This window comes from Fusarium oxysporum, chromosome VII (assembly GCF_013085055.1).
Source record: "Fusarium oxysporum Fo47 chromosome VII, complete sequence".
Lineage (NCBI taxonomy): Eukaryota > Fungi > Ascomycota > Sordariomycetes > Hypocreales > Nectriaceae > Fusarium > Fusarium oxysporum.
The window spans coordinates 1-12,067 of NC_072846.1; the positions used below are offsets into that span (position 1 = coordinate 1).

Below are 12,067 nucleotides of genomic sequence, written 5' to 3' on the forward strand. Positions count from 1 at the left end.
TAACCCTAACCCTAACCCTAACCCTAACCCAACCCTAACCCTAACCCTAAACCCTAACCCTAACCCTAACCCTAACCCTAACCCTAACCCTAACCCTAACCCTAACCCCTCCACGCTGCCGCGCGACCTGCCGTTAGCGGATTTGCACGGGTTCACCCACCAACCCACAAAATCCTTCTCTCTAACCCTATCTCTTGTGCTGCCACACCCCTGCCGGGAGCTAAATATACGGGTTCACCCACCCACCTAAAGAAACCTTTCTTTTAACCCTAATCCTAACCCTAACCCAGCCCTAACCCAGCCCTACGCGCTGCACCTGCCGTGCGCCCCGCCTCCGGCGGATAGCATTACCTTCCTTCCTATTATACCCTTCTATTAACCCCTAAGTCCCTAAGCCCCTACTTAAACCGCTATCGCGCTTGCACCTGCCGTGAGCTGCGCCTTCGGCGCCTACTATTACCTTCCTTCCTACCTTACCCTCTTATCTCCTAACCCTTATATTAATTACTCACCCTAACCCTCATATTAATTACTCACCCTAACCCTCATATTAATTACTCACCCTAACCCTCATATTAGTTACTCACCCTAACCCTATCTCTTAATTATAGTAATATTTACTTCCCCTACTCTCTGCCCTTTTTACCTACTAACCTCCTTACTCTATATTACCCTTACCTCTCTATACCCTCTGACTTACTTGCCTTGTACTATCCTTTACTCTCTGTCTTACCCTCTGACCTATCTGCCCTTACCTTAACCTCTTAATCTCTCTAATCCCTTTCCCCTCACTTTAATTTCCTTACCCTTTAATCCCCTTACTCTTACTCTAACCTTTATAGTAATAGCTTCCCCTAATCTTATCCCTTATTTATTATTGCATTTACTTCCTTTATTATTAGCTTTTTATACCCTATAACCTACTTACCTTATATTATTCTCTACCCTCTATGCCCTCCCCCTAACCTAACCCCCTTATTATTACACTATTTACTTTACCTAACCCTTATCGTAATCCCTTCCCCTAACCTTTATTTTATATTAACCACTTACCTTAACCTTTATATTAATTACTCCCTCTAACCCTCCTTATCTCTTACCCTCTCCCTCTCTTGCTCCCTTACCATTTATATCCCTTATCTCCTAACCCTTAGCATTATACACATACCTGCCGTTAGCAGATACACGGGGTTCACGTCCCTAACCGCCCCTCCCTATCCCTAACCCTCTCACCCTCCTGCTCTCTTATCCCCTTACCCCTCTTACCCTATACCCCCCTACCTCCTCTTTATCTCTCTCTACCCTATATCTCTTTATTACTCTCTCTATCTCTTCACCTCTCTTATACTAATATATCCTTATTATAATCCCTATAGCTACCCTATAGCTACTCCTTATCCTTATATATCTGCCAAACGACTGCTTCCCATAACGCGTGTGCATTTGTCCCCTTCATCCCGTGAAACCGCCTTTCAACCCCTAGCCAGCGATAAAATCCCTCCCTATCCTTTATATCAATCCCGAATGCAGCCCTTGCTATATCTCCGATCCGCCAGCTCCTCAACCCCATCAACACCACCGGCAGCAGCTTATCCTTATACACACACTTACCCTCTTCATCCCGGGTTTCCTCACACCAGTCTAACGGCAGCTTGCATATAAAGCAGCATGATAGCTCTTTAAACCTGATCTCCCTGCGCGCCGCATCATACCCTTCCTCTCCTACTACCTTGCACCACTGCCCGGCCTTCTCATGCCGCGGCTCATCTGGGACCTCCCCTACCTCTAGTCCCTTCTGATGACGTCGGACGTGACATACCGGACACTCCTCTGCAACATCGTCTAGCCATCGGAAAAGCATTCTGATCCGCATACCCTCTTCCTTGCCAAATGCCTTCCAAATCCTCCCGCCTTTTCTCGTGTCATAACCCTCACCCTCACCCTCACCCTCACCCTCACCCTCACTCTCTGCCTCACTCTCTCCTTCAATCACCTCCTCGGCCCTGCCCGCACCCTCATCACTGTTATTATCCTGCTGAAGCAGCTCACATCGATCACAAAGTGCAGCCCCATCCACATCCTTACACGTTTCGCCGGCTGCTCCGTCCATAAACGCCGAAACCACAGCCCTTCGACATCCCGGCGTCGATATGAATGCCTCCATCTGTGCCTGATTGATATCATCTACAAAGCTTCGATGCTGATCCTCTCGTTGCCGCCGTCCGTCGTGTACGATGATTGACCGGACCACCTCGCCTGCCCGCCGCCCTCCTCGCCCAGTCTGCTGCACAAAATCAACGAGCCCATACGGCTTCTCCATATGAACCACGGCCACAATCCCCTCGATATCAATACCTGTCCCTAACCCTGTTGTTGCTGCAATCCAACGGCTTGTGTGTCTGCCCTCTATCCATGCCGTTCGTGCCTCGTGACGGTCCTTTTCGCTCATGCCGCTGTGATGAAACCCGCAGCCGATCTCTTCAGCTATCGCTTCACACTGACTCTTTGACCGGCAGTATATGACCCCCTTCTGACAACCCGTCATATCTCTGTCTAGCTGTTTGATCACCTCGACCGTGCGATCCTCAACAGCATCACGCCCGGGCTTGACCTGCTGAACTTCATAGCGGCAGTTCGGCTTGACCGTCCGATCCCGCACCATGACCGCTGACTTCGCTAGCATCTCACCACGGAACCAGTCCTCCAGCACGACGGGTAGCGTTGCTGTGAGCAGTACTAACGGGCAGCCAAACCGACGTAGCCCAATTAGCTCGCCAAGCTTAGCCCGGTAGCCGATATCCATGATCACAGTATGACATTCATCCACGAATATCCGCTGCAGCAGCCCTGTACACGACAGCCCGTCAACGTACCCGGAAAACTCGGCGCTTGACACGATATCGGCACTGACAACGATCAAGCGTGCCGCCCGCGGCATGCCCTCTCGTCCCGAATTCATCGATGACCTATATCGGATGCAGTCGACCCCCATATCTGTTGCTCTTGCCACCAAGTCATCCATCAGTGCAACAAACGGCACGACCACGATGCTCGTGCCTGTATCCTGCATCACGGCCGGCAGCATGAATAATATGCTCTTGCCGGCCCCGGTCGGTAGCACATTGATCGCCGTCTGATCTGCTTTGAGTGCCATGATCGATCGCATGCACTCAGCCTGCTTGTCGGATCGCCAAGTCGTCTTCGGTCCAAGCAGCCTTCGCAGCCCATCCGCCATCTCGTCCTCTAGCTTCTTCCTCTTCTGAGCCGCCTCTCCCTCCTTATTCGTCTTTCTCCGCTTGCGGCTAGTTGCTCGGTTTGAACTATCAGCCTTTTGCTGCTGCTGCTGCCCCGTCACTTGACTATCCCGCTTACGCTTCACCGCCGTCTTCTCTTTATCCCCCTCTCCCTCTGCACCGCTTCCCTCCAAATACTGATGCCACAGCCTGCTGATCTCCTTGAATGTCGCGATCATCTCCGGTTGCAGCTTACCCGGGAAGCCGATATGTACGGCATAGTGCTGCCTCGCAATCCGTGTTCCGTGCGTCGACTGCAAATCCCACACGATATTCCAGCTTCCTCCACAGTCAACCGGCTCACCTGTGATCGGATCGATCTCGACGTTATCATCCTCATCTTCATCATCCATCTTACCTTCTAGCTGCTTCATCACAAGCCCTCGAATCTTCCGTCCCATCTCGATCGCGATCGCTCGATATTCGTCCCACCCCGAGTCTGACCCCCGTCCCGGCCTGCATAACGCGAGCAAGCTTCCTGCTAAGCCGGTCGGTTTCCCATACCGACGAGTTGCCATCCCTCCACATATACTCTAGCTGCTCTCCACGCGGCTCGGTAAGCTGACATTCCCGCCGTAGCACCCTCTCAGTCGGAATTAGCCATGCGATATATGCCACAATCATCCGCCCGATCCGGTCGGGGACGAACCGTGCGACCTTCCGGCCGTTGTCACGGATTGCCTTCATCTTATCTCGATCGGTCACGATCATGACCTGACCATCTAATATGAATATATTCCGGATCAGCTGCCACGAATCGCAGTGCCGCAGTGTTGTGACTTCCGGTCCCCTTCCCGGAAGCCCACCCCACGTATGTACGAGCACGAGCAGCGTCTCTCGCAGCAGCCGCAAGTCTCGAAGCCACCTCTTAACACGCTGTCGCTTCCATCGAACCCTTGCAGCATCCCATATCGATGCTTCCATCAGCCGCATCACCTTTGCCGGCCCGGGCTCGAGCCAGTTGTTCTTCGGGTTGCTTGCGAATGACTGACCTGCCCCGAGCCGTACCATATTATCGATGATCCGCCCCATATCGATCTTCTTACTGACCGACTGCCACACCCCCCCGAACAGCTTATCCAGTAGCTTCTCTGCCTCGGTCACCTCATCGCGCAGTGTGCGGGTGAAATCCTCGACGCTGATATGCTCGCCCATGTGAAATAAGCCCTCTCCGTCCTCGGACCATCGTATCGACGGCTGCCCCCCCATCTTCTGCCGATACCCTTTCCCGTATGCCATCCATCCGATGATCGTGCTCATGACAGTGTGAGTGCCCATACACATCCACGATGTATGCTGCTCTTGAAATGCAAGTACGGCCTCGACCCCGACCTCGTCCCGATCTAGCGGCTGATTCTCAAATGCAGCCTCCAAAAAGAACAGCCGGGCCCACCATACTATAGCAGCTAGCAGACCAGTATATAAATGCGGCTCTATATAGCCCATCGGGCGTGGTTTGATACCAAGTGCCGCACAGAAGCACAGTAGCGAATTCGTATATGTGTTTCCGCCAACGTGAGTTTTGATCGAAGCCACGATAAACCGGAAGACGGCTCGGTCTAGTGCATCCTGCAGCGGGCTAGTCATACCTTCATCCCCTTGCTCGCCTTCGTCACTATCATCATCGTCTTGATATTCGTCTCCGTCTCCGTCTCCGTCTCCGTCTCCGTCTCCGTCTCCGTCTCCGTCTCCGTCTCCGTCTCCGTCTCCGTCCCCGTCTTCGTCTTCGTCTTTATCTTTAGCTTGTCTCTCTCTGCCGCTGAAGAATCCGCTGTCATGACTGCTTGGAACCCTATCACTCTCGAGCTCTTCAGCGACATCATGCAATAAGCTCCACTGCTCATCCGTAAAGCGAACGGCCCAGCATTTAAACGCTTCCTTCCGCCCGATACGGTATGCCTTCCAGCAGAAGCTTAAGTAACGGTGACCGACAGACTTATACTGGCTCATCGATTCTTCCTTGCCTTTACGGCCAAACGGCACGCCGCTTGGGGTCATTGATGTGATGCTGCCGAGCCACTGCAACGTCTCGGTCGGCACGCTATCGAGCCGCCAGCAGCAACGGTCCACCTCACGATCAAAGCTCTGTCCGAGCCGGCTGAGCAATAGTCGCTCACGAGCTGCTTCCTCATCTTCCTGATTCTGAGCCCACCTGCCTGTTGCTGCCCTCGCCCGTAGCCACTGGGCTGCATCGTGAATACTGATCAAGTCCCGGGAGCCAAAGTGTCGTACCCAGCCTAGCCTCTTGACCCACGGCGAATCACGGTCGATATCTTCCTCCAAGTCACCCTTCCGTAGTCGTACGGCGTCTTCTTCCTTTAGTCGAGCCAGACTTGCAGCAATGACCTTGTCTATAGCACTCTGATTTCCAGCATCAGCTTTGTTAGCCACTTCTAACGGGCCATTCCTATCGCTATCATCTCGAACGATCCAGTAGCGCGCATGCCTTCCTCCCATCCACGTCTGTAGCCGCACCTTAGTCCACGGTTCCTCTGCTGTATTATGCCCTGCCTCTCTCCAATGACGGACAATATTATCGTATGCAATAGTAAGATATCGGCATATACAACAGCTATACCCACCTGAAATAACGAGCTCTTCGATTGCTGGGCCGTTATCTTCTGGTACTGCAATACGCTTCGGGTCAGCTAGTTTTAGTTCACCATAGTAGTCTATGATATCCTTGAGCACTTGTCCCTTGAGCTGATGCTGCCGTCGAAAATGTGACTCAATGCTGCTGCCGGGCCGAACGGCTGCTTGACATAGCCGGCAGATGAGTATTTGATAATCCTGATTGAGCTGTACGATGTCCTCCATTGTTGTTTGATATCGCCTCTTTAATCTTGATTATAGAAAGTAAAGAGAAAGTAAAGAGAGAAGCAGTCTTGTTGTTTTTCTCTATCAATTATAGTCCCCTTTCCTCTGCATTATGCTAACCCCAAGCTCGTACTAGCTAACCCCAAGTGTGGGGTTGGGGTTATTTTAAGCCAATCAGCAACTCGGCCCAAGCCCAACCGATTCAAGTCCAAAATCTAAGCGAGATAACACAATTTATTAGACGATTACTGTTCAATCGTCTCTTAATAGTACCTAGCGTTGCTGTGAGCAGTACTAACGGGCAGCCAAACCGACGTAGCCCAATTAGCTCGCCAAGCTTAGCCCGGTAGCCGATATCCATGATCACAGTATGACATTCATCCACGAATATCCGCTGCAGCAGCCCTGTACACGACAGCCCGTCAACGTACCCGGAAAACTCGGCGCTTGACACGATATCGGCACTGACAACGATCAAGCGTGCCGCCCGCGGCATGCCCTCTCGTCCCGAATTCATCGATGACCTATATCGGATGCAGTCGACCCCCATATCTGTTGCTCTTGCCACCAAGTCATCCATCAGTGCAACAAACGGCACGACCACGATGCTCGTGCCTGTATCCTGCATCACGGCCGGCAGCATGAATAATATGCTCTTGCCGGCCCCGGTCGGTAGCACATTGATCGCCGTCTGATCTGCTTTGAGTGCCATGATCGATCGCATGCACTCAGCCTGCTTGTCGGATCGCCAAGTCGTCTTCGGTCCAAGCAGCCTTCGCAGCCCATCCGCCATCTCGTCCTCTAGCTTCTTCCTCTTCTGAGCCGCCTCTCCCTCCTTATTCGTCTTTCTCCGCTTGCGGCTAGTTGCTCGGTTTGAACTATCAGCCTTTTGCTGCTGCTGCTGCCCCGTCACTTGACTATCCCGCTTACGCTTCACCGCCGTCTTCTCTTTATCCCCCTCTCCCTCTGCACCGCTTCCCTCCAAATACTGATGCCACAGCCTGCTGATCTCCTTGAATGTCGCGATCATCTCCGGTTGCAGCTTACCCGGGAAGCCGATATGTACGGCATAGTGCTGCCTCGCAATCCGTGTTCCGTGCGTCGACTGCAAATCCCACACGATATTCCAGCTTCCTCCACAGTCAACCGGCTCACCTGTGATCGGATCGATCTCGACGTTATCATCCTCATCTTCATCATCCATCTTACCTTCTAGCTGCTTCATCACAAGCCCTCGAATCTTCCGTCCCATCTCGATCGCGATCGCTCGATATCGTCCCACCCCGAGTCTGACCCCCGTCCCGGCCTGCATAACGCGAGCAAGCTTCCTGCTAAGCCGGTCGGTTTCCCATACCGACGAGTTGCCATCCCTCCACATATACTCTAGCTGCTCTCCACGCGGCTCGGTAAGCTGACATTCCCGCCGTAGCACCCTCTCAGTCGGAATTAGCCATGCGATATATGCCACAATCATCCGCCCGATCCGGTCGGGGACGAACCGTGCGACCTTCCGGCCGTTGTCACGGATTGCCTTCATCTTATCTCGATCGGTCACGATCATGACCTGACCATCTAATATGAATATATTCCGGATCAGCTGCCACGAATCGCAGTGCCGCAGTGTTGTGACTTCCGGTCCCCTTCCCGGAAGCCCACCCCACGTATGTACGAGCACGAGCAGCGTCTCTCGCAGCAGCCGCAAGTCTCGAAGCCACCTCTTAACACGCTGTCGCTTCCATCGAACCCTTGCAGCATCCCATATCGATGCTTCCATCAGCCGCATCACCTTTGCCGGCCCGGGCTCGAGCCAGTTGTTCTTCGGGTTGCTTGCGAATGACTGACCTGCCCCGAGCCGTACCATATTATCGATGATCCGCCCCATATCGATCTTCTTACTGACCGACTGCCACACCCCCCCGAACAGCTTATCCAGTAGCTTCTCTGCCTCGGTCACCTCATCGCGCAGTGTGCGGGTGAAATCCTCGACGCTGATATGCTCGCCCATGTGAAATAAGCCCTCTCCGTCCTCGGACCATCGTATCGACGGCTGCCCCCCCATCTTCTGCCGATACCCTTTCCCGTATGCCATCCATCCGATGATCGTGCTCATGACAGTGTGAGTGCCCATACACATCCACGATGTATGCTGCTCTTGAAATGCAAGTACGGCCTCGACCCCGACCTCGTCCCGATCTAGCGGCTGATTCTCAAATGCAGCCTCCAAAAAGAACAGCCGGGCCCACCATACTATAGCAGCTAGCAGACCAGTATATAAATGCGGCTCTATATAGCCCATCGGGCGTGGTTTGATACCAAGTGCCGCACAGAAGCACAGTAGCGAATTCGTATATGTGTTTCCGCCAACGTGAGTTTTGATCGAAGCCACGATAAACCGGAAGACGGCTCGGTCTAGTGCATCCTGCAGCGGGCTAGTCATACCTTCATCCCCTTGCTCGCCTTCGTCACTATCATCATCGTCTTGATATTCGTCTCCGTCTCCGTCTCCGTCTCCGTCTCCGTCTCCGTCTCCGTCTCCGTCTCCGTCTCCGTCTCCGTCTCCGTCCCCGTCTTCGTCTTCGTCTTTATCTTTAGCTTGTCTCTCTCTGCCGCTGAAGAATCCGCTGTCATGACTGCTTGGAACCCTATCACTCTCGAGCTCTTCAGCGACATCATGCAATAAGCTCCACTGCTCATCCGTAAAGCGAACGGCCCAGCATTTAAACGCTTCCTTCCGCCCGATACGGTATGCCTTCCAGCAGAAGCTTAAGTAACGGTGACCGACAGACTTATACTGGCTCATCGATTCTTCCTTGCCTTTACGGCCAAACGGCACGCCGCTTGGGGTCATTGATGTGATGCTGCCGAGCCACTGCAACGTCTCGGTCGGCACGCTATCGAGCCGCCAGCAGCAACGGTCCACCTCACGATCAAAGCTCTGTCCGAGCCGGCTGAGCAATAGTCGCTCACGAGCTGCTTCCTCATCTTCCTGATTCTGAGCCCACCTGCCTGTTGCTGCCCTCGCCCGTAGCCACTGGGCTGCATCGTGAATACTGATCAAGTCCCGGGAGCCAAAGTGTCGTACCCAGCCTAGCCTCTTGACCCACGGCGAATCACGGTCGATATCTTCCTCCAAGTCACCCTTCCGTAGTCGTACGGCGTCTTCTTCCTTTAGTCGAGCCAGACTTGCAGCAATGACCTTGTCTATAGCACTCTGATTTCCAGCATCAGCTTTGTTAGCCACTTCTAACGGGCCATTCCTATCGCTATCATCTCGAACGATCCAGTAGCGCGCATGCCTTCCTCCCATCCACGTCTGTAGCCGCACCTTAGTCCACGGTTCCTCTGCTGTATTATGCCCTGCCTCTCTCCAATGACGGACAATATTATCGTATGCAATAGTAAGATATCGGCATATACAACAGCTATACCCACCTGAAATAACGAGCTCTTCGATTGCTGGGCCGTTATCTTCTGGTACTGCAATACGCTTCGGGTCAGCTAGTTTTAGTTCACCATAGTAGTCTATGATATCCTTGAGCACTTGTCCCTTGAGCTGATGCTGCCGTCGAAAATGTGACTCAATGCTGCTGCCGGGCCGAACGGCTGCTTGACATAGCCGGCAGATGAGTATTTGATAATCCTGATTGAGCTGTACGATGTCCTCCATTGTTGTTTGATATCGCCTCTTTAATCTTGATTATAGAAAGTAAAGAGAAAGTAAAGAGAGAAGCAGTCTTGTTGTTTTTCTCTATCAATTATAGTCCCCTTTCCTCTGCATTATGCTAACCCCAAGCTCGTACTAGCTAACCCCAAGTGTGGGGTTGGGGTTATTTTAAGCCAATCAGCAACTCGGCCCAAGCCCAACCGATTCAAGTCCAAAATCTAAGCGAGATAACACAATTTATTAGACGATTACTGTTCAATCGTCTCTTAATAGTACCTAGGGTCGGCCTCTGATCCCGAAAATGACAACATGGAGACAGAAGGCAATGGTAAAGGCTTGGTCTCGTCTACCAAGCCGTTTCCCCCACTCCCGCTTCTTCCAAAACAGCGACCAACGCGACCTTGTGATCTGGACCCTGATCGTGCTCAGATTCCGTCTGAGAGTATGAACTATATCCGACATTTGGACCTACTGTCGCCCGACATATTGCCTGGACAGCAGAGTATCCAGGGCATCCACCTAGATGCTGAAGGCTGGGTGTCTCTGAACCTGCTATACAATTTGGCCCAGCTCCACTTGATCAACGTAACTCCTGACTTCGTTCGCTCTGCCGTATTAGAAATAAGTACCAGGTTTCAGCTATCTACTGACGGGCATAAAATCCGATGGCGAGGCGGATCTAAAGATACCACGTTCAGTAGCCACATCTCTATCTACGATTCGCAAGAAAGTCCTCCGGTCAATAATATCGATGGTTCGGAAAAGACACGTGAACATCAGAAGACGAGCCCGTTCATTAACAATGAATCCCAATCCGGAGGCTTAAATAAGAATGTGTCTGCATTTGATCCGCAGTTTTACGCTCGAGTTGAAAGTTTCCGTTACAAGCCACTGTTTATTCGGGAGGGATCATCAGATGCAAACACTTCACAGGATGCGTCGGTTTGCTCGCCTATAGCCGTGGACGACGATAATCCTGGCGAGTCAGACTTAGACTTGAATTACTCTGGAGGGTCGGCTGGCAAATTGCAACGCCGCGAAGGTGCTATCACATACTACAGCGACGTACCTTTCTGCACAGATTTATCGGGTGATCCAGTTGATGTATCACCAACCATTCGCGCGCCCTTGAGCAGCCAAAACCGGCAGGATTCTCAGCAGTTATTAGACTTGGTTCATTCCTATCGACGAACAACATCTGGGTCCTCCATCAGCTATAGGCCATTGACAGATCGAGGCCAGGGTCTACGTCAGCTGACTTCTTCCACGCATGAGGGTGATCATAGAGACCCGGGTCTGATAAACAATGACTGTGAACAAGCCAGCGACATCGAGCTGGATTTGATTTGGAACGACGATGAGCAGCAGTACGTGTCACAACAGCAGCCTTTAGAACCCTGCGGACTTGGCGGCGTTCTCCCCGATGATCACTTTATCGTAGTTGTCGATACAAAGCGGCCCAAAGATATCCTCCCACAGGCTTCCAAGCCTCAGACTAGGAGACCCAACGAAAGCATAGAAGGGACCATTGATCAAAGGGCGGCGACGTTAGCCTCATTTCCTATCCCTGGCGGTTCAGAAACGAAAGTAACCGAGCAATCACCGCCTATCAAGATTGAGTATCTGTCGGGGCGTATCAAGAGCTTAACGCCAGTCCCACTGCCAGCACCTGCTATGTTCTTTCCGCCGTTTAGCGTTGATAATTCCACGTCTGGCGAATATGACGAGCTGTCTATAGATATAGATAACATCGGATCGTCAGAAGAGGATATGAGCTAACGATCTTAAATTATTCTAAGAGCTAAAGCACGGTCTGTTAAATTGAGACTGTTAAATTTTACAATACAATACAATACAATTTATTACGCCCGGCGGCTTATTTTGGCCGATAGGGCACTAATCGGTAATGCTTATGTACATTGCCTGATTTTCGTCCTCTTCTCCCCGAGCCCATGCTGTGCTACACGTTGCTCAATCCAGTGTTGCTAATAATATAAACAATACGATATTGGCAATATGAACACCTTCGCAATATTATTGTATTATCAGGGAGTGCATATTGTATTACCCAATATGAACATGGCTCATATTGTATTCATTGCCAAGAACCCAACATATTGGCAGTGTGACAATACAGCCAATATATTCCACGTGACCTCATTACTAAACTGCTTCTGCACAAATTTCGTCGCGAAGTCGACTGAAATTGACGACTCTCTTTCGTTGTGACCATTTTACAAAAGGGAGGCGCTATTGAGGCATGGCGGTAACTCTGCCTCGGCTCGACAGTGAC

At 51.7% G+C, this 12,067-nt stretch overlaps 1 protein-coding gene across 1 annotated transcript; it reads left to right on the forward strand.

The window, feature by feature from the left end:
- Positions 1-10,218: 10,218 nt before the first annotated feature.
- Positions 10,219-11,553, forward strand: FOBCDRAFT_139758 (frequency clock protein; the record flags this gene model as incomplete). The annotated part of the gene is made up of 1 exon (XM_054705249.2): positions 10,219-11,553. The coding sequence occupies one exon, from the start codon at positions 10,219-10,221 to the stop codon at positions 11,551-11,553; it is 1,335 nt and encodes a 444-aa protein (XP_054561224.2).
- Between the last annotated feature and the right edge of the window lie 514 nt (positions 11,554-12,067).